This window comes from Octopus bimaculoides, chromosome 7 (assembly GCF_046866305.1).
Source record: "Octopus bimaculoides isolate indiv1 chromosome 7, ASM4686630v1, whole genome shotgun sequence".
In the NCBI taxonomy this organism is placed as follows: Eukaryota; Metazoa; Mollusca; class Cephalopoda; order Octopoda; family Octopodidae; genus Octopus; species Octopus bimaculoides.
Window position 1 is genome coordinate 15814414 of NC_142934.1, and position 21480 is coordinate 15835893.

General features: G+C 35.8%; 2 protein-coding genes and 1 long non-coding RNA gene across 5 annotated transcripts in view; 1 reads left to right on the plus strand and 2 right to left on the minus strand.

Moving 5' to 3' along the window:
• The window catches only part of LOC106873384 (ATP-binding cassette sub-family D member 3), a 41791-nt gene extending 35576 nt beyond the window's left edge, over positions 1-6215 (minus strand). The window contains exon 1 of the mRNA XM_089354871.1: positions 6092-6215. Within this exon, the coding sequence (XP_089210997.1) occupies positions 6092-6201 (110 nt within the window). The 5' untranslated portion in view covers positions 6202-6215. The remainder of the gene's footprint in view (positions 1-6091) is intronic.
• Positions 6123-12899, plus strand: LOC128248325 (uncharacterized). 2 transcript variants are annotated; one of them, XR_008264561.2, is made up of 2 exons: positions 6123-6259; positions 12202-12899. It is a non-coding gene; the product is annotated as an uncharacterized LOC128248325 (long non-coding RNA). The 2 variants fall into 2 exon arrangements; XR_008264560.2 differs by lacking the exon at positions 6123-6259 and adding an exon at positions 9606-9986.
• A 1030-nt stretch (positions 12900-13929) lies between these two features.
• Positions 13930-21480, minus strand: part of LOC106873385 (uncharacterized) — a 28126-nt gene continuing 20575 nt past the window's right edge. For both annotated transcript variants that reach the window (XM_089354873.1, XM_014920732.3), the window contains exons 13-15: positions 21007-21086; positions 19070-19144; positions 13930-15381 (exon numbers count right to left, since the gene is read on the minus strand). In XM_089354873.1, coding sequence (XP_089210999.1) covers positions 15286-15381; positions 19070-19144; positions 21007-21086 — 251 coding nt within the window. In that variant the 3' untranslated portion in view covers positions 13930-15285. The remainder of the gene's footprint in view (positions 15382-19069; positions 19145-21006; positions 21087-21480) is intronic.

Here is a 21480-nt window from a genome sequence, read left to right on the forward strand (position 1 = left end):
GAGTGCCAACAAAAAAACAATTATACCCAATATTTATCAAACTTCAACAGAGTCCCTTGTTCTATGATCAATATTATATCATCATAAGGTGGAGAGCTGGCACAATCATTTGCATGCCAGGCTAAATGCTTTGCTGTATTTCGTCTGCTGTTACGTTCTGAGTTCAAATTCCATCGAGGTCAACTTTGGCTTTCATCTTTTCAGGGTCGATTAAATAAGTACCAGTTACGCACTGGGGTTGATGTAATAGACTTAATCCCTTTGTCTGCCCTTGTTTGTTCCCTGTATGTTTAGCCCTTTGTGGGCAAAGAAATATTATATCATCATGCTTGCACAAGTCATATTATATATATATATATATAGGTGTGGCTGTGTGGTAAGTAGCTTGCTTACCAACCACATGGTCCCGGGTTCAATCCCACTGCGTGGCATCTTGGGCAAGTGTCTTCTACTATAGCCTCGGGCCGACCAAAGCCTTGTGAGTGGATTTGGTAGACGGAAACTGAAAGAAGCCTGTCGTATGTATGTATATATGTATGTATGTGTGTATGTGTTTGTGTGTCTGTCTTTGTCCCCCCAACATCGCTTGACAACCGATGCTGGTGTGTTTATGTCCCCGTAACTTAGCGGTTCGGCAAAAGAGACCGATAGAATAAGTACTAGGCTTCTAAAGAATAAGTCCTGGGGTCGATTTGCTCGACTAAAAAGGTGGTGCTCCAGCATGGCCACAGTCAAAAGACTGAAACAAGTAAAATAGTAAAATAGTATATATATATATATATATATATATATGTTGTTGTACTTGGGGATGGTCATATTGCCAGTTTAGCCAATAAAAACACAAGCACTGTATATTTGGTGTTAATTTGCTTCAGCTTTATATTACATTAATCTTAATCTTATTTCGGCCAGAGTTCTTTCGTCACACTTCTGTGACCTCATCAGTGGTCCTTTGTTTCCTTCCTTCTTATGTGTGTCTCACCTTGCTAAATATCAGCCATTTTGTATTCTGTATTCCTATTGTATGTGTCTACGCATGCGTGTCTTTCAATGTGTCTGTGTCTTTTGTAAGTGCATGTGTGTATGGGGAGTGTCTGTATCACCTATATACTCTGTTAATACGTGTTCGTTTGTATTTGTTTTATTTATTTATTTGTTCATGTGTGTGTGGTTTTTTTTTTGTGTTGGTGATGATATCAGCCTAAGATCAAATTTGTTCCTGTAGGTTGTTAAATATTTGGCTACCTTCCCAAATCATTTGAACAAGTATTCATTGTTGGTGTTAGTCTGTGACAGGGTATAGCCAACAGAAAAGTTAGACCTAAGACACTACAAGTGAAACTTCAAAGCCAATATGTACTAAAAGCATGGAGTCGCTTCATCTGTAAAAGTCAGTTATTTATAACTTTATAGATTAATTTTAGCATTAGCAGAGAGAGAAAAGGAGACAGACAGTGTGATTGTGCACATGTGAGCAAATTTATGTTTAAACCCGTCTAAAACCAGCATTACTTATGTTGTAGCTGGTGACTTCGCAGTTCAACAAATTAGTACCCAATAAAATAAGTATCAGATTGAAATATGTGTTGAGAGTGGAGCCTTGGCCGGTAGCTGAATACACCAAGTCGCTGTTGAAAGAGGTGTCTCAGCATGCGACATTCCAGATGTTGGGCCTACCACCACAAGAAGTGAAAATTATTATACCATTAGCTTTAGCACCGCTGGCTCAAGCTGGGAATGGAAACCTGCGACATCTAGGCCATGATCTATGATCTCATTGAGAGCAGCATGACATGAAAGGCGGCTGACACTGTAATGGCATGACAGTTGGTGGAGGCCGACAGAATCCACAGTGGATCCACAGTGACCTATGTGAGGCTCAGAGATCTGGAGGCCAAGCCTCGAGGAAACACGATCCGCAGGCAGTCGCTATCAAGCTGAGTGCCAGTCGAGAAATGATGGCACTGCAGTGAGGCTGGGAAGCTGAGCAGAAACATGCCAGATGGTGCTGGTCAAGTCGGCACATCAGCTCTTCCGAAATCGTGCTACATTGGATGGCGTCCCATTTGTTTTGGCGGGGACAGAACTAATTCATAAATATATGTATATATATATATATATATATATATATATATATATATATATATATATATATATACACACCATTTTGAGCGTGGCCGTTGCCAGTACCGCCTGACTGGCCTTCGTGCGGGTGACACGTAAAAGCACCCACTACACTCTCTGAGTGGTTGGCGTTAGGAAGGGCATCCAGCTGTAGAAATTCTGCCAAATCAGATTGGAGCCTGGTGTTGCCATCTGGTTTCACCAGTCCTCAGTCAAATCGTCCAACCCATGCTAGCATGGAGGCGGACGTTAAACGATGATGATGATGATATATATATACATATATATATATATATATATATATATATATATATTTGTGAAAGCAACTTATGCTGTGAAATGATCTCTTCCTCAGCCGTCGTTTGGATATAACGAACCATCTCGGTTCTTAAACAAAAGCAAATATTCAGTCTAAATTGCAAACCATCAGTAAAACGTGGGTGTGTCCCAACAGCGACATACATTTAATATGAGGATAACATTAGATGTATTATTAAATCGTCACGCAACCCAAAAGCAGACAACCAATGAGGTAGATACATAATCTCAGTAAATAATATATTAGGTAAAACGAGAGCCCTTCCTTTTTGCTAAAGGCATGTCAGAATAATGCATATGTACAAGCTGGCTGTGTTGCTCAAACGAGATTAAACACACACACACACATACATACAAGACGCCAGTGCTCGTCTACGCTATTGCTTGACCTGCTCGAAACAGTAGCCGAATCTACTTAACTCACATTTCACCCTCTTAGGAAACAAGGCCACATTAAAATAATGTTGCCCCATGTGTGTGCTACGCCAACGACTACAACCACACTACGCAATCAGGATATGCATCTGTATTTGTCCGGTTGTACTTAATGTTTAGTGTGTGTGTGTATGTATAACTTAAAAAAAAAAAATGGAGATATTTTCGAAAGATATGCAAGTGTTGTATTTCTAATGACGCAAAACTAAAAAAATCAGCAGAACATATATAACATTTAACAATGTGTTTATAAAGACACTCCCAGGCTTTAATAAAAACATATCTATTACATATTTACAGACGAGAGAGAGAGACCCAAAGGTAGATTTCACATGTTTTTAAAGTCCAGAATTTTAAATGCAGCTATTAGGAAGGAAATATTACACACTTGGCTATTTATATGTGCATGTTTATGACGATGCATGTACATGTGTGTACGTGTGTGTATCTACTCCATTCCTTAACTCCTGGTGTGTATATGTAGATAATCTATCTATATATCAATTCAGACTATTGATAGATCGTCTGTCAATATATATATATATATATATATATATATATATATATATATATATATATATATCACAGATAGATAGATTGTCCACTTTGGGATTGCGTGACGATTTAATAATACATTTAGTACCTATCCACCCACCTATGTCTATCTAGAGCATGCACATCTTATATATGTGTGTGTGTGTATATATATATATATATATATATATATATTCGAGAGACCCATACATACATCAAAGTTAAACGAAATGGGGAAAGGAAATGGCATGATAGTAAAATAGAGGCGGAGTGTCAAAGAATGAGAGAATGGAATATGACGTACTCGAAGAATGAAAAAGAGAGGGACAAATTAAGGAGGAAGACGGAGTGGGAGAAAAAAGAGAGGAGAAGAAATAGGAATTATATACTGAGGGGGGGGGGAGTTATAAGAGAGGAGTGAAATGCAGAAATGTGTGAGTGGGAGAGAGAGTGAGAGAGAGCCAGGGTGATATGCACTTCGAAATATGGGTACGCCTTAAGAATGAAATTGAATAAAGGTTGACTTAGTCCGTTGTTTGAATTTGGCGAAAAAAAAAAAACAATGGTTATTTGATTAGGATTAATGATGCTAATGTTTGAATAATCGATATATATATATACATACACACAATGTGTGTGTGTGTGTGTGTGTGTGTGTGTGTGTGTGTGTGTGTGTGTGTGTGTGTGTGTGTGTGTGTGTGTATATATATATATATATATATATATATATAGACGTATTTGTCTTAATGTAGAAAAAAATTCAATCCTGATATTAACTTCTATTTTTTTTTTATTTATTTAGTTTACGTAAAGCTTGATGAAGGGATTAAACTTGAAATCATAAATACACATATATAAATATATATATATATATATACATATGCACGCGCGCGCACACACAAATGTTAAATTGAGGTTATTAAGAGCTAATTTAAGAATAACGGAACATTTTACTATTGATGATTAAATGCGAAGAGCATGGAGAAATTTCATATATACATACGCGCGCGCGCATGTATACGCACGTATATTTATATGCACAGATGCACAAATACATGCGCATATATATATATAATATGTGTGTGTGCGCATACATTTGTGTGTGTGTGTGTGTATATATATATATATATATATATATACACATAGATAGATAGATACACACGTATATGAACGCGCACATACATTTATGTGTAAATAGAGAGAGAGGGATGGTGAGAAGATAAAAGGGAAGACAAAGAAAGAAATGAGTTAGAAAGAGATGAAAAGGGAAAAAGTATAGTGAAGAGGGGTGAGGAAAAAGAGAGAAAGAGCAAGAAGGCTTGCGTGTACCACTCCACCTCCCTCTGTTTCTTGTAGAGAAAGAGAGGGCATAGCGAGACAGAAAGAAAAAGAAGGAAGAGAGAAAGGAGAGGAAGGAAGAGATGGGGGGAAGAAGGAGAGGTAGGAAGAGATGGGGGGAAGAAGGAGAGGTAGGAAGAGATGGGGGAAGAAGGAAAGAAGGAGAGGAAGGGGGTGGGACGAAGAGGAAAGTGAGAGGGGGGAAAGAACGCAAGGCAGCGGAAAAGTAATGGATGGAGGGATTGATGATAGATTAAATAAAGACGGGAGAAAGGGTGTTCGTTAGAAGATGGAAGAAACGTGTATATAATAAATAAGTGTGAACGTAGGTAGATATAGAAGGATTTTCATATATAACCTTTCTCACTCAGACACGTGTGTGTGAATGTATATGTGTACATGTATGTGTATATATATATATATATATATATATATATATAACAAATAATAAATGAGTATATGCATATATGTACGTACAGGTGTGTGCATACCTACGTCTACCTGTATATATAGGTGCATATCTGGGTACAGGACATTGCAAACAAAACGTAGACAAGAAATAATAATAACCAGAGTACAGAAAACACACAAGCCACACAGAGAACATTTTCCTTCATCAGCTACCCCCGTTTTAACACCGGCGTTTCGAAGAGTTATATATATATATATGTGTGTGTGTTTAAATGTGTATATGTATGTATATATATATATGTGTGTGTGTGTGTGTATGTCTAAATGTGTGTGTGAGTATGAGAGCGATGAGGGGGAGGTTATGAAAGATTTTAAGTCCTTGCATGCCGGTAATGATTGAATGCGCTCCCATTAATAAATTTATTTGTATAAATTATTTTCTCATATGTCACATTTAAAATATAAATAAATTTTTCACTGAATAAAAATATAAACTAACGCAATTCTGTTTCAAAAGTACACTTTAACTTCCAAGGAATCGAGGATGCATTTCATTTATTATTTTGTTTTACTGTTGGGGATATTCACAGGGTAAATGAATAATGTAGTGCAGGGTGATATTTGAATTATGTCATGGCTTGTTAGTTGGTTATATACTGACAGCTGGTTTAAAATATACGCACAAATGACAACATTCGTACGCAGAAATAATAGAGGAAACGGCAAACGAAAAATACTAAGTAAAAGCATATACATCTCTCTCTCTCTCTATATATATATATGTATATACATACATGCATGCATGCACATAGTCATCGGCTGAAAAAGTTATAAAAGTGACTCAAGGGCCGAGAGTTTCGTGAATAGTACCTCTGTAAGTTAAGTTCAGAAAGAAAAAAAAATTTCGACAAAATAAATCGAATGGACTTACTTATTGTGAAGACGTTGCGATAGAATACGATACAAAAAGGCAAGTGCAAATCCTGAAGCTGTAATGACAGCCGACGAGCGCGGCGTCAACTTACTTGCAATTGGGGCCATGACAGCACGGCGGTGTAGACTGAACAGTTGAAGCTCCTGTCAGATTTTCCGTCGGCAGGTGAAATGTTTTTACTTTTTTGTTTTCGCTTTTTTTTGTTTTGATTTTTTGTTCCTTCCTTCCTGGCGAGAGAAAAGGAATTTACAATGATAATCAACACTGCTGAGAGATAAATGTTCCGTATATTTATACATGCACAAAATAAGATTTTTGGTTTAACAAAGAAGACTACGTAATCCTCTGACTAACTAGAAATAACGACCAAATCTCACTGTGCAGTCATAGAGTTTCATCCGGGTTCGATCCCGCTATATACCAATTTGGACAACTGTCTGTTAACCAATGTCATCTAAGGGAATTTTGGTAAACAGAAACTGGACAAGGGTCTCACACACACAGACATACATACATACATACATACATATATATATATATATATATATATATATATATATATAAAGTTGTAGTATATTGTCAACTTAATGTGACAATCCCAATAAGGGAATACACTACTGCCGTTTAGCACTTAAATCTCTCTGAGAGATTTAGAAATATTATATTTCTAATTTTGCTGATCAGTGAATAAACTTCACTATGATTTATATAAGTTTGCGAAGGCGAAACAGGCTTCTCTATCCAGTTGGCAAGCTACTTCAGGCTGATGACGAGCAAAGACTCAGAAACATGTCCCTGAATGCTGGCTAGGCTGGGTGGAGGAGCTTGTCTCCCCCTCGCAAACTTAAGGACACAGTAATTGTGTCAAGGCCGACAGGAAGCCGTCCAGCTTCCTAGGGCTAAACGGCAGTAATGTATTCCCTTATTGGGATTGTCACATTAAGTTGACAATATACTACAACTTTATCGCTCCACTACTGCCTAAATCTCTCTGAGAGATTTAGAAATATTATATTTCTAATATATATATATATATATATATATATATATATATTTCTATATATTATGTAGATAGGGTTTAATTCCAAGCTGTATCCTCTTAAAGCACATCTGCTTATTCCAGTATTCCAAATATATTTGTGTGAGGCATGCATAACTGTTGAAATTCAGGGAAATACTTTTTACAAAGTAACTATTTATCAAAACGGGATTAGAAATATTTTTGCTATTATTCATTCACCATTACACATGTTTCTTTTGCTAATAGGAGTTATAAAGTTGTACATGCAGGAGAAACATGTAAGATATCTCCAATTAGAAATTCTTCAGACAAAAAATTTAAATAATATTTAATTCTCTGTATTTGACCAATAAGGATGAATGGAGGGTAAATTAAATAATATCATATATACATTCTTTATTTATTGAAATTGTTTCCAATTCAAGAGATGGTAAACCAAATGCTTGGTGGCAATTGATACAACTCTAGCAGAAGAGAGATCATCTCATGAATCAATAATTCTCCAAAAATTGATGTATCATTAATGAAGAAACAGTCTGACAGAAGACAAGTGGACAGCTGTGGACATATGTTTCTACTTCAGTATACATCATCAGCACAGCAGTCATCTTGCCTTATCTTCAGCAGACAAGACACTTAGCCCTTTTACATTTAATCCAGCCATATCCAGCTTTATGGTCAAACTGGCCAGATTTGGCTTTTCACACATACCCTACAATGTCATTCTAAAATAAATAATTACATCATTGAAATCACAAAGCTATGAGATAAGGTGTGGTTAATTTAGAATAATCCTTTCTACTAAAGGCACAAGGCCTGATATTTTGGGGGAAGGGCTAGTCGAATATATCAACCCCAATATGCAACTGGTACTTATTTCATCAACCCTGAAAAGATAAAAGGCAAAGTTGACCTTGGCAGAATTTGAACTCAGAATGTAAAGGCAAACGAAATGCCACTAAGCATTTTGTCCAGCAAGCTAACGATTCTGCCACTTTTTGATTAATTATAAATAATGATTTCAAATTTTGGCTCAAGACCAGCAGTTTGGGGGCAGGGGGTTAAATCGATTACATTGACCCAATGTTCAACTGGTACTTATTTTTATTTTTATTTATGTGCCCTTTTAAAGCTTAGCCAGGCTCATGGGCCCGGTTTCCTGGTTTTTATGGCATATATGTTCCCCGCCAGCTGGACGAAACGCCAGTCCATCACAGCTTTACTCAAGAAACAGGAAGAAAGAGTGAGAGAAAGTTGGGGCGAAAGAGTACAACAGGGGTCGCCACTACCCCCTGCCAGAGCCTTGGGGAGCTTTAGGTGTTTTCGCTCAATAAACACACACAATGCCTGATCTGGGAATCAAAACCACGATCCTCCGACTACGAGTCTGCTGCCCTAACCACTGGGCCATTGCGCCTCCACAGTACTTATTTTATTGACCTCAAAAGGATGAAAGGCAAAGATGACCTTGGTGGAATTAGAACTCAGAATGTAAAGATGGATGAAATACCACCAGGTATTTTGCCTGCCATGCTAACAATTATGTCAGCTCGCCATCTTTTGATTAATTTAAAACAATGCAGTGGCTGTGTGGTAAGTAGCTTGCTTACTAACCACATGGTTCCGGGTTCATTCCCACTGCATGGCACCTTGGGCAAGTGTCTTCTACTATAGTCTCGGGCCGACCAAAGCCTTGTGAGTGGATTTGGTACACGGAAACTGAAAGAAGCCCGTTGCATATATGTATATATATATGTATGTGTGTATGTGTTTGTGTGTCTGTGTTTGTCCCCCCCCCCCCCCAACATCGCTTGACAACCGATGCTGGTGTGTTTACGTCCCCGTAACTTAGCGGTTCGGCAAAAGAGATCGATAGAATAAGTACTAGGCTTCCAAAGAATAAGTCCTGGGGTCGATTTACTCAACTAAAAAGGCGGTGCTCCAGCATGGCCGCAGTCAAATGACTGAAACAAGTAAAAGAGTAAAGAGTAGGCATCATAGTTGGCAGAGTAATCTGAATGGTAAAAGGTTAAACATATACAAAAAAAGAGAATTGTGCAATTGAAAGTTAAGTGTCATTGTCAGTAATATTGTTGTGCAGGGGTTTCTAGATGTTGCTGAACCCCAGATCAAACATCATTGAACAGTCTTACGATCAAATGAATTCCAGTCATGGCTATCCCATCTTTCTTCAAGGCATTGCTTATCTCAGTCTACATTTTCAAATGTGTCCCACCTCTTTTTTCAAAACAGTAGCATGTAATTTAAAGGCAATTTGCCTGCTGTTGTTAATCAGTTGGTCTATCAAGTAGAACATCTTTTTCTTCATTAACAATGCTTGAAAGTAAGCCATTGACAAATGAAACATTATCTATGTTGACTGCAGCAAATTATAGAAACATGTTATAGAAAACTAGCATTGTCATTAAGCAGAAATTTAGTCACACTCTAGTAAGCTTTGAGATTCATTCCCACTGAAGTTGATTAACCATTCAATACTTCCTAAAGCAATGAATTAAATAGCAGTCATGTGTTGTAGTCAACTTGATCTACTATTCAACTCATAAATGTTTAAGAGGAACATTAACCACATCATTTTTACTGTTCTTGGAGAGCCACTAAAAGCCATGGGCACAGCATTTTCCCTCTTGATCTAAATCAGGAAAAAATAACTTTAAAAAAAAAATCATCATCATCATCATCATCATCACCCTTAAAGGCTTGAGACAATTTGTTCGACTAAAACCCTTAAAGGCTGGAGCCAGTTGGTTCAACTAAAACCCTTAAAGGCTGGAGTCAATTTGTTCAACTGAAGTGCTTAAAGGCTGGAGTCATAGCTGGCTGCAGTCTAATGACTGAGACATTTAAAAGGTATGATACCTTTATTCCTTTTCTGTCACATATCTGGGACCCTGTAATAACTCTACATCCAGGGTCACATAAACATCTCTCCATCATGATGTTATTGGGAGAATTTGTGAATCTTGTGATTATCTTTCCTTCTTATTTGGAATTGGTACTAATTGCTATCAAGCATTTGTTTTACATCTTGAAATGAAGACAATTTCAATAAATCAAGAATTTGTCTTGTATGGTATTTAATATATCTTTATTAATATTTGTTACTTAAATACATGCCACCCTGCATTAGTTCTTTTAACTCATTTTTGTTTAACCTTTTAGTATTTAAACTGACCAGGTGCAGCCTCTCACACCCACCCTAGAATTTTATTCTAAAAATAAACACTCACATTATCATAAACCCAAGTCTATGAGTTATCATCATATGCATAATTAATCCAAAACATGAATAAATAAGTGTTACATTTGACAGGACAACCTGAATGTTATGTAAGGTAAGGTAAAATTACCTTCTTGAGTTATGCTGACTCATAAGGGATGGTTTCCTGGTTTCCATGGCATATAAATTTCCCACCTGGATGGGATGCTGGCCCGTTGCAGAATTACTCATTTTTGCCAACTGAGTGGACTGGAGCAATATGAAATGAAGTATTTTGCTCAAGAACACAATACATCATCCAGTCCAGGAATTGAAACCACAATCTTATGATCATGAGTCCTAATAATTTAAACATTATTAAGCTTACAAATTTATGAATGCCATCAAAATAATAAACTGGAAACAACAAACTGTTATATTTTAATCTTTTTCATTTCATCATGGCAATAAAACTAAGATGTAAATTAATTACCACATTCCATATATTCCTTTGCACATTGCTACACAAACTACCATTGCTCATTAAGTTTGTGTTAATAAAAATACAGTGCCGGTAGTGTCAAAAGGTTAACTATAATGTACCATCACAATTGCTTGTCTTTCTGTCTGTCATGTGAACCAGTCAAGTGTTCTGGTGCCCAAGCAGCTATATTTTTGTTAACAATTTTTTTTACTGCTATTATCTTCTACTTAATAATTTTAATGAAAATGTCAAACAGTTTACATTGCTTTTCAGTGGAGACCTTATAAAATATTTCTTACTCATGACAAAGGATTTTAATATTATTATTATTTTAATGCAGTATTAATTATAAATAGCTGTGAATTATTTTAGTAATTTTGATGAAATGTCAAGCAGTTTAAATTGTTTTTGGTCGAGACGATATGAAATATTTCTCATACATGACAAAAAGACTTAAATATAATTTTAAAAAGTATTATTACTTATAAACAACTGTGAATTACTTTTTAGTATAACAACCCAAATTTTGACCTGGTCTTATGCAAATAACTTACGAAGACATCACATATTGACCGATTATTTACATCTTATATAACCATACCTTTGTGCTATCTGGTTTTATTTATGTCATGGGTTTCAGCGTGACTTGATACTTTTCGTTATATGAAAAGTATATAAATATATATATATATATATATATATATTACACTTCAAAGATAAGGTTTCTAACACAAAGCTTTTAACTATTGAAGCAACCGCTGCTACAGGTATTTGAATAGAAATGACCTTCAAAGACAGACATAAGCATGTTTTTTTTCATTCTTTTTTCCCTTATAACCAGCTTATTACTTTATAGAGATAAGCCCACCTAGGCAAGTCACAAGTAAACCTTTCATTGTAATCAAACTAGTTTGGTGAGGTGAACCAGACATTTATTAATGAAAAGTTTGTTGAGTTCTGTTCAGATGAAAAGAATTGTATTAATGTTGAGTGTCTGTCATGTCAAAGATATATATTTTGGGTATTTTAAGAGTACACAGAGAACTGTAAATAAGTCTATAAAATGTTGCATCACTAAGATTTTAACCTGCTTTTATTAATGAAATTTACTTTTTTTATTTGAAATTACTTTGAACTTTATTGTAATAGGTAACTCTATGGAATCACAGACATTAATGAATGTCACACATTCTTCTAGTCTGATGACATGTGTGTATATGTTTGTGTGTGTGTGTTCGTATGTGTATGTTATACATACATACATATATATATACTATCACATTTTTTTACTCACTTCCTCTGTAAAATTTTGAATTTTTCTAACTTTCTAAGATTATTTTCATCGCAGACTTCTATTGTATTTTATCTTTTACTTGTTTCAGACATTGGACTACAGTCATCTTGGAGCACCACCTTGAAGGGTTTAGTTGAACAAATCAACTCCAGAACCTGCTTTTTAAGCCTGGTATTTAATCTAGCAGTTTCTTTTACCAAGCCTCTAAGTTATGGGGGACATAAACACACCAAATCAGGTTGTCAAGGTGCTGTTGGGTAAAAACAAAAAAAAACACACACATGTATGTAGGTATACACACGTCTATATATATCATCATCATCATCATCATCGTTTAACGTCCGCTTTCCATGCTAGCATGGATTGGACAGTTTGGCTGAGGACTGGTGAACCAGATGGATACACCAGGCTCCAATCTGATTTGGCAGAGTTTCTACAGCTGGATGCCCTTCCTAACACCAACCACTCCGAGAGTGTAGTGGGTACTTTTACGTGCCACCAGCACGAAGGCCAGTCATGCAGTACTGGCAACGGCCACGCTCAAAATGGTGTATTTTACGTGCCACCTGCACAGGAGCCAGTCCAGTGGCACTGGCAACGACCTCCAGATTTTGACTCAAATATGGTCTTAACAATTGAAGAAAGTGTATTTCTTATTGAACACATATTTCGAGAAGGTGGTAGATACATAGACATTGCTTACAAAATCATTTATAATTTTCATTCATATACTTTCCTTGTATTCTATATTACAACACGTACATTAATAAAAAATATACATGCACAGTGACTTTCTGAACACCCTTTACTACTTCATGGTCAAACAAACTGATGAAGTCTCTAGGTGGAGTTGTTAGACCTGCTAGAAATAGCAGCAAAACCTCCCTTGAATCATACACAATGGTCTTAGAGAAAGAACACAGATAATATTGTCCTACATACCCTTAAAAAGGCAAGCTGGTCATGACTGGAATGGCTTTCATTGTTTTGTTTTTTTTTCTCATGTCAGTGTTGACTTGGGACCAAACCAATAACAAACTTCAGGATCATACAGTTAGAAGCTGACAGAGAATGCAACTATAAAAACCATTGCTCCAGTAGCATGGAAATATCCCAAGTTCTAAAAACCCATCTATCATCATTATTTTTATTTAATATCCACATTCCATGCTGGCGTGAGTTGAATGGTTTGATATGATCCGATGGGTTCAAGGACTGCATTGTGCTTTGGTATGATTTCTAGAGATGAATGACCTTCCTAATGCCAACCACTTTACAGCATGTGCTGGGGTACTTTTTTTAATGTCACTAGTTTTAGGGAAGTCACCATGCAGCTTACAAGACGACAAACCCAAAGGAGGCAGCTTTATGCTGTGAGATAAGGGGTTAAAGTATGAGACAGGGGGCCAGATTAGAACAGGTTTTTTACTGTAAAGTGCAACATGGTTATCCACATTCTAGAAGTGTGAGAGCGATCAGGTGGAGTGGGAAAGAGAGTCTAGCCATGTCAGTACATTCCTTTCTACTCAAGGTACAAGGCTTGAAACTTTAGGGGAAGATGCTAGTTGATTACAATTGACCTCAGGGCTCAGCTGGTATTTATTTTATTGACTCCCAAGTGGATAAAAGGTAAAGTCAACCATGACAGAATTTGAAATCAGAACATAAAGACAAAATACTTAGTAGCATTTTGTCTGACACAGTAACAATTCTACCAGCTCACTGCCACCCATGTCAGTATATTAAAAGCCAATGTAAATGTATATTAAATGTGGATGAGCAATTCTGATACAAAAATGAGATAAAACAAATAAAATAAATTGTAATTAAAAATATTTATTCCAAATAAAAAATATATATTTATCTAAAAGACAAAGCACCATAAACAAATTATTATTTTTATATCTTTTTTAATTGTAATATCAAAATACAAAGTAGGGATATATTTTTAAAATACTGTTTCAACCCTTTTGATGCCAACCTGCTTGGAACAACCCTGTTAATCTGATACAAAACTTTTTTATAGGTTGATTTAAATGTTCAAATACCAGTTTAATAGTGACTAAGTGTTTTTACAAAATTCATTATTTTTCTAAATTTAATTGAAACAAATGCAGTGTATTTCACCAGAAATATGGTAACAGAATGGTTATTAATAAAAGGCACTGGAAATTCCGTATAAGTTTCCCCACAACTGTGTGTGCATTATTACATTTGGGGAGTGGGGAGGGGGGGGGATAAACTACCCAGAATATCAACTCCAGTTCAGTATCTGTTGCTGTTGTTGTTATTATTATTATTATTATTACTAATATATTTCTTCTCAGAGCTCTTGATTTTACTTGCTCCAGCTAATTCTCTAAGAGCAGACAGCAACCTGTTGTCAAAGGTCTCACAGGGTCTCCTTCTACAATACTTAACACCCAAGTACCTATTCTTCTTCTTCTTATTATTATTATTATTATAATTAAAACTTCATATATTTGAAAAATATTTAAACATTTGGAATAGTAATGTCAATGAATGGCATGCATATGTTTACAAAAATATTTAATAAAAATACGTGAAGACTGCTTCAGAATATACTCATCAAAACCACAAAATTTAATTGTTTTTAATTTAGGCAGAAGGTCAGCAATTTTCAGCTGAAGAAGTTAGCCAATTGCATAGACTCCAGTACTAGCCTGTCTCTTTTGTTTATTGCCCCCAGAGATGAAAGTCAAAGCTGATCATGATGAGGTTTTGAACTTGGACTGTAAAGAGGCAGAACAAACACTGCAAGACATTCTTCCCAATGCTTTAATGATTCTGCCAGTCCACTGCCCTTAAAATGGTGTCAAAATATTAAAAATTGAATACAGAAAATGAGAGGATAAAAAAACAAGAAAATGCAAACGACACAATTTTTACCCAATTAGCGGCCCTAATTACTCAGTAAATTATAATAAACACAAAAGACATTCCAAGGAAAATTTTGAAAAAAAAAAAAAAATATTTATCAGTATATTTTCATATTGTTATTGCTAACTTTTCCTGTGTATCTGCAACATACAAAGTTTAGATTTGCTTACAGATAAACAAAAACTATTTTGTTTTGTTTTTTAACATTTTTTCTTGTTTTTGAAGTGCATTCCAGGGAGAAAAAAACTGCTCCGCTTTGTATGGAAACATATTACTGTTGAATCTTCAAATAATGGTTCACCATGCTTTGGTAATGTTCCTGCTGTCCAGAGCTGACTGTTGGCTCACCATGTGACATGATGTATTCCTGAAGTAGAAAACAAAATATATATATTAAACCTTCTTGGTGCTAACCTCCTCCAAACAACCCTTAGTTCGTCATTATTATGTAACATCTGTTGTCCATGCTGGCATGGGTTGGACAGTTTGACCAGAGCTGGTAAGCTGGAAGGCTGCACAAGACTCCAGTCAGATTTGACATGGTATTTATGGCCGGATGCCCTTCCTAATGCCAACCCCTTTGAGAGTGTAATGGGTTCTTTTACGTGCCACCAGCACCTCAGCCATTTCTGTGACACCGGTATCTGCCATGACTGCGATCTTGCTCGGCTTGATGGGTTTTCTTCTCAAGCACCAACAAAATGTCATTAGTTCTAAGTCATAAAACCGTCTGTTTTAAGATATTCAAATTGTCAGGTAATTTTTAAAAAATAAATTGTGATGGCACCTGTGCTCAGCGTCGCCTTCCTGGCACTTGTACCGGTGGAACGTGTAAAGACATTCGAGCGAGATCGTTGCCAGTGCCGCTGGACTGGCTCTTGTGCAGGTGGCACATAAAATACACCATTTTGAGCGTGGCCGTTGCCAGTACCGCCTGACTGGCCTTCATGCCGGTGGCACGTAAAAAGCACCCACTACACTCTCGGAGTGGTTGATATTAAGAAGGGCATCCAGCCGTAGAAACTCTGCCAAATCAGATTTGAGCCTGGTGTAGCCATCTGGTTCACCAGTCCTCAGTCAAATCGTCCAACCCATGCTAGTATGGAAAGCGGACGTTAAACGATGATGATGATGAAATCCTTTGTAAGATCCTACCGACATTTCACTCATTGTGAGAATGTATACCCAAAGCAATTTGTTATTTTCAGCAGTTTACAGACAAAGCTAAACCCATAAATATAGTGACAGACAAAATAAGAAAAAGAAAAGGAAAAACAGAAATAGACAACACAAAAGGTCAGGTTGACTTTGAATTACAGTTCTCATGGTCAGATTATAAAGTGTAAAACAGAATTTTTTTTGTCTTTTTCTTTACTTCTGTATTTAGATTATAATCGTATTTTGCCTGTCATTATATCCATGGGTTTAGTTTTGCTTGTAAACTGCTGGAAATATTACATTGCTTTGAGTATGCATTCTCCCAATGAGATTTCAGAGTTAACTTCGTTACCCACCATCCCCACCTTTCCGTCAGTCACTTGCAGACAACTAGTTTGTCATCAATACTTTATGATATACATACATACATATACACATACATGCATACATACATACAGAAACATATAGCTACATACATACATTAGATACATGCATACATAGATACATTAGATACATACACACACACACACACACACACAATATATATATATATATATATATATATATATATATATATATATATATATATACACACATACACACACACACACACGTGTATGTGTGGAGGGCATGCGTGTATCCATGAGTGAGTATTACCCTTGTTTACAATTTCAGTGTTCAGTAGAGTATGACAAAACTAAGTCAAAATGAATTGTCCAACTCATGTGTAACAAAGAGTTGACAGCTATAATACTACATTTTTCTATGGAATAGGAAAATAATCTGAAAAAGAAATTGCTTTTGTTACTAATAAACAGCAATTACAATAATAAAATGTCAGTATTGACAGAGTGAATGTATTTGATAAAGAAAATATTAATGATTTTCATTATCAAATAATTTCCGTATTCGATTAGAGGTGTTTACAGTCCATTTTATGTCCTTTATATCCTTCCGTATATAGGGCTTTCCTATAAGTAGGTTATCTCCCTTGGCTAGGCGACGCTCCATGTAGACAAACTTCCACAGACTATCCACGCTATTGTTATTGTTTTACGTCTTATCATGGATATAAAGCAGCTCGATGATTCAGCTATTGAAGTACTTACTGTGCCTGAGTTAATGAAATATTTAAGATTATATGGACAGTATGTTACTGGAAGAAAGGCGGACTTGACTGAAAGGTATAAAAATTCTGTCGATGAAGAATGTCAACAAAGTAAATTCATCGGACGATACTTCAGTATCGGACGATACTTCAGTATCGGACGATACTTCAGTATCGGACGATACTTCAGACAGGAATAAGCAGAAGCCTATATCTCCTCTCGGTGATGTATTGCCTGATCCCAATCTGCTTTCAGCAACCATTCACTGATTTGGCCATGAGCATGATGAGGTGTAGAAGAGGTAGGACAGTCACACTATAAAGTCTAATAATTAGAGGAATATTAGATTCAATGCTGTAAATTTATTATTTAATCAAACACACACACACACATATATACACAAAAATAAGAGGAATGACCAGCAAAAGTGGACTCCTATATGCTAGAAATAGATGCCGAATCGACATCTATTTCTAGCATATAGGAGTCCACTTTTGCTGGTCATTCCTCTTATTTTTGTATGTAATATAATTTTAATCTTCGGATTTTTTTAATATGCTAGACCACTGGTTCTAATTGATTAATATCAATTTCTACCCTTATTAATAAATATATATATATATATATATATATATATATATATATATATATATATAAAGAAAAATATCATATCTAGGCTTACTCGAAATTCCCACATTCATTCAGAACATTAACAACAATTTCAATGTATTTATTATATGAATGCAAAATTCTTTATTAAAAATACCTGTACATCAACACAACAATTATTAGATTAAACATTCGTGTTTAGCCCAACGTACATCACTCAAATTTGTTTCCCTCTTGAATTTTAACATGCTCTAATCTGTTAATGAGGAGATAAATCAAAGAGACATTTCACTCATCTACTAACTGCGTATATGATCATGCACTTACTGATATTTTAAATACTTTGTTTGGAAAAACGGATGGCAAGGGGTGATCTTTCGATGGTCCATTAAAATTGACAAAATGCTGGGAACACATTTGGCTATTTGCAGTGTAAATAAAGTCTTTCGTCGCAAGTCTCGATCTCTGAAGTCAAATACGACGAATAGCTACGTTTGCAGGATATCTATGTAGTGAAATAACTTTGCCGTCTACATTCTTCCCTCTATAGTGGCTGCATATACAGCAGTATTTGCGTGATTTCTTCGGAGACATATTAACCGGTCAGTACAGTATGTGAGTCGTTAGTCTGCGGAAATTAAAGCAAGTCACTGAGCATGCGTACATGTCATACGGGAGAGTTCCAATCAGGGGTGGATAACAACCTTATAGGAACCCCCTATAGAAGTACGGAAAAATATAAAGGACATAAAACAGAATGTTAAACCAGATACATTTTTACAATCTACACCGGTAAGGTTCAAAGGTCATATCCGTATATGCTTCTTGAATCGAAAATATGAATTTTTTCGATGTATTTCTGTCTGAAATCATAAGTAGGACTAAACCCTTCCCTTCCTGCACATCATAAAACTAAAAAATAAAAACAGCTCATTATACTTGAAATATTTTTATAGGTTTTCATTGTTCATAATTTAGTGGTGTGCATGAGTGTATATCATAGAAATAAATACAGTATGTGGAGCTGATACTATACCAGTAAATGCTGAATAAAGATATTAATCAAAGAATTTCTGAAATTTAATATGAAATATAATAATAATGGTGATGATGTCTTCAAAATTTATTCACAGTCATGAAAAATTATTTGAGATAACTTGAAGCCTGTTGTATACTTACTTCCAATTCCTCAAAACTTGTGTTACCATCAGTGATTTTTTTACCAATCCCAGAATTGAAAGAACTGTAGCGTTCCTGTAGAAAAAAACATAATAATGTGATATATCATTCATCTAGGGAAAGACTAAGCTACAAAAGTCAGATGTTTTAACAAAGAAGAAAAGCTGAGAGTAAAAGATTTGCGCATGTTCTGTGATATGAAGATCAGATGTGTGAGGATTCCTGACCGCATTGCAATGCTGGCGATCATACTGGGTCACCAAAGTTGCAATGGAAGGTATCTGGAATAGTTGCCGAGATACTGGAAATATTTGGTGAGGTAGGTTGCAAGTTAGTAACTCACATTAACATTTAGGCAGTATAGGGAGATATCACAGCCAATGACTGGAGTAATAGTAACATTCTAAAATGTAACAAGAGCAAAAGAGATGCCCTTGAAAGTGGCAATGACAAAAGCATTAAATCGATGGACCAGATTATGGAAGTTATGTAAAGAGTTATAACACAATTGATAAGGAACAAAATTAGCCTAGATGTAATGCAGTTCAGCTTTATACCAGGAAGAAGTGCTACTGATGCTTGCTTCTTAGTGAGACAACTGCATCAGCACATAGCCAAAAGTAAACCATTATACCTAATTTTCATTAATCTGAAGAAGACCTTCAACAGATTTAGAAATAATACATTTCTAAATCTCTCAGAGAGATTTATGCAGTAGTGATACGATGAAGTAGTTGTATGCTGTCAGCTTAATGTGACAGTCCCCTGAAGGGAATAATACTACTGTTGGTTAGACCTAGGAAGCTGCACTGCTTCTTGTCGGCCTTGACACATTTCCTATGTCCTTATGTTTACAAGGGGGAGACAAGCACCTCCACTCAGCTAAGCCTGCATCCAGAGACATGTTTCTGAGTCTTTGCTCGTCATCAGTCTGGAGTAGTCATCATGCTACCATATTTTTTTCTCCTTGTTTTTCTCCTTATTTCTTTCTGTTGAAGAGCGTATCTCGAAACGTTAAAGACTTTCTCAATTCCCAAGCGTTAAACTAATACATCCATTTGTTGTTTACACCACCTGTCCTCGTCTGTTGTTGTTTTTTTCGTAAATTCTCCCATATATATAATCCTCATGCCATCACCTTTCTTTACTGCTAATCATCACTTTCTTTCTTCTGTATCACTCTTTATTAACATTCACCACACTCTCTCATACCATCACTAACTTGCTCTTACCATTATCCATTTTTATGGCTTTCTTTCAACCCTTTACACACACACTCTCTCACACATTACACTTTCTTCTATTACTGTGTTGACATACACTGTTCTCCCTCCCATTACTCTCCTCATTTCCTTTTTCCCATATTACACTGCACTCACTGTATTTCTAGTCAGTCTCATTATCAACAAGCAAAGTGTAGCTGCCTATCACTTCTATTACCTCTATTACTATTTCCTTTACCAACCTATTGCTCTTATCACTGTTTCTCTATTATACTCATACTTAGCCTTCAATTCACATTTTGGCTTTGTTTGCCTTGAATGAATGAAGTCTTTATAGAGTAGAGAGGACTTTTTTAGTCTTACCAAGAGCAAAACAACTTCTCTAGTCCTGGTGCAAGGAGGAGAAGGAGGAGGAGGAGTAAAGTGGTGCAAATCCAGGAAACAACACTCCTTGGAAGTGCAAAGAGTCTAAGTTCATGGGAAATGAACAGCTGCTTTATTAATGACACCTCCAGCAACAAATTGTGTATGTTAGATATAATAATAGTAATAACTATAATAATACAGCTTTTAAATTATCTAAAATCAGCTTTAAAATTCATCTCCTGCTTTTTTTAACCACACACACACACATTTGAATACTTGTGATTCAAGAATAATATAGCAAAAAACACTAAAATGGTAAGCAAGTGATAGCATAGAATTAATCCTTACCTTAACTGCAGCAGGAATAACACCATCAGTCAGAATTTTGGCAGCCACTAATAAACCTTGAGCAAATGTATCCATGGCTCCTGAATAAGTCAAAAACAAGGTTTTATTTGTTTTAAATCTCTGAGTGAGAGATATACAGTAACAGTACCGAATAGTAAAGTGTATATGCCCTAAGATTGTGGCAGTCCTATAAAGTAACATCGTCCTTTGTAGGACTGCCACATAAACACACATAAGGATTGCTAATATTTTGGGAGTTTAAGGGGCAGCTATTTGTCAGTTTGAAGACCAATGGGTTAAGGTACTAGATAAAATTTATTAAATGATAAAATAACAAAAGACAGGATTGAATGATAAGAGACAACTGAAAATCTCTCTCTCTCTCTCCCTTTGTTAATAAGACAATATTTATATTGTATAGTCAGATTGTAACAAAGAACTTGAAAAATGTCCAGATCAAAGACAAGCATACAC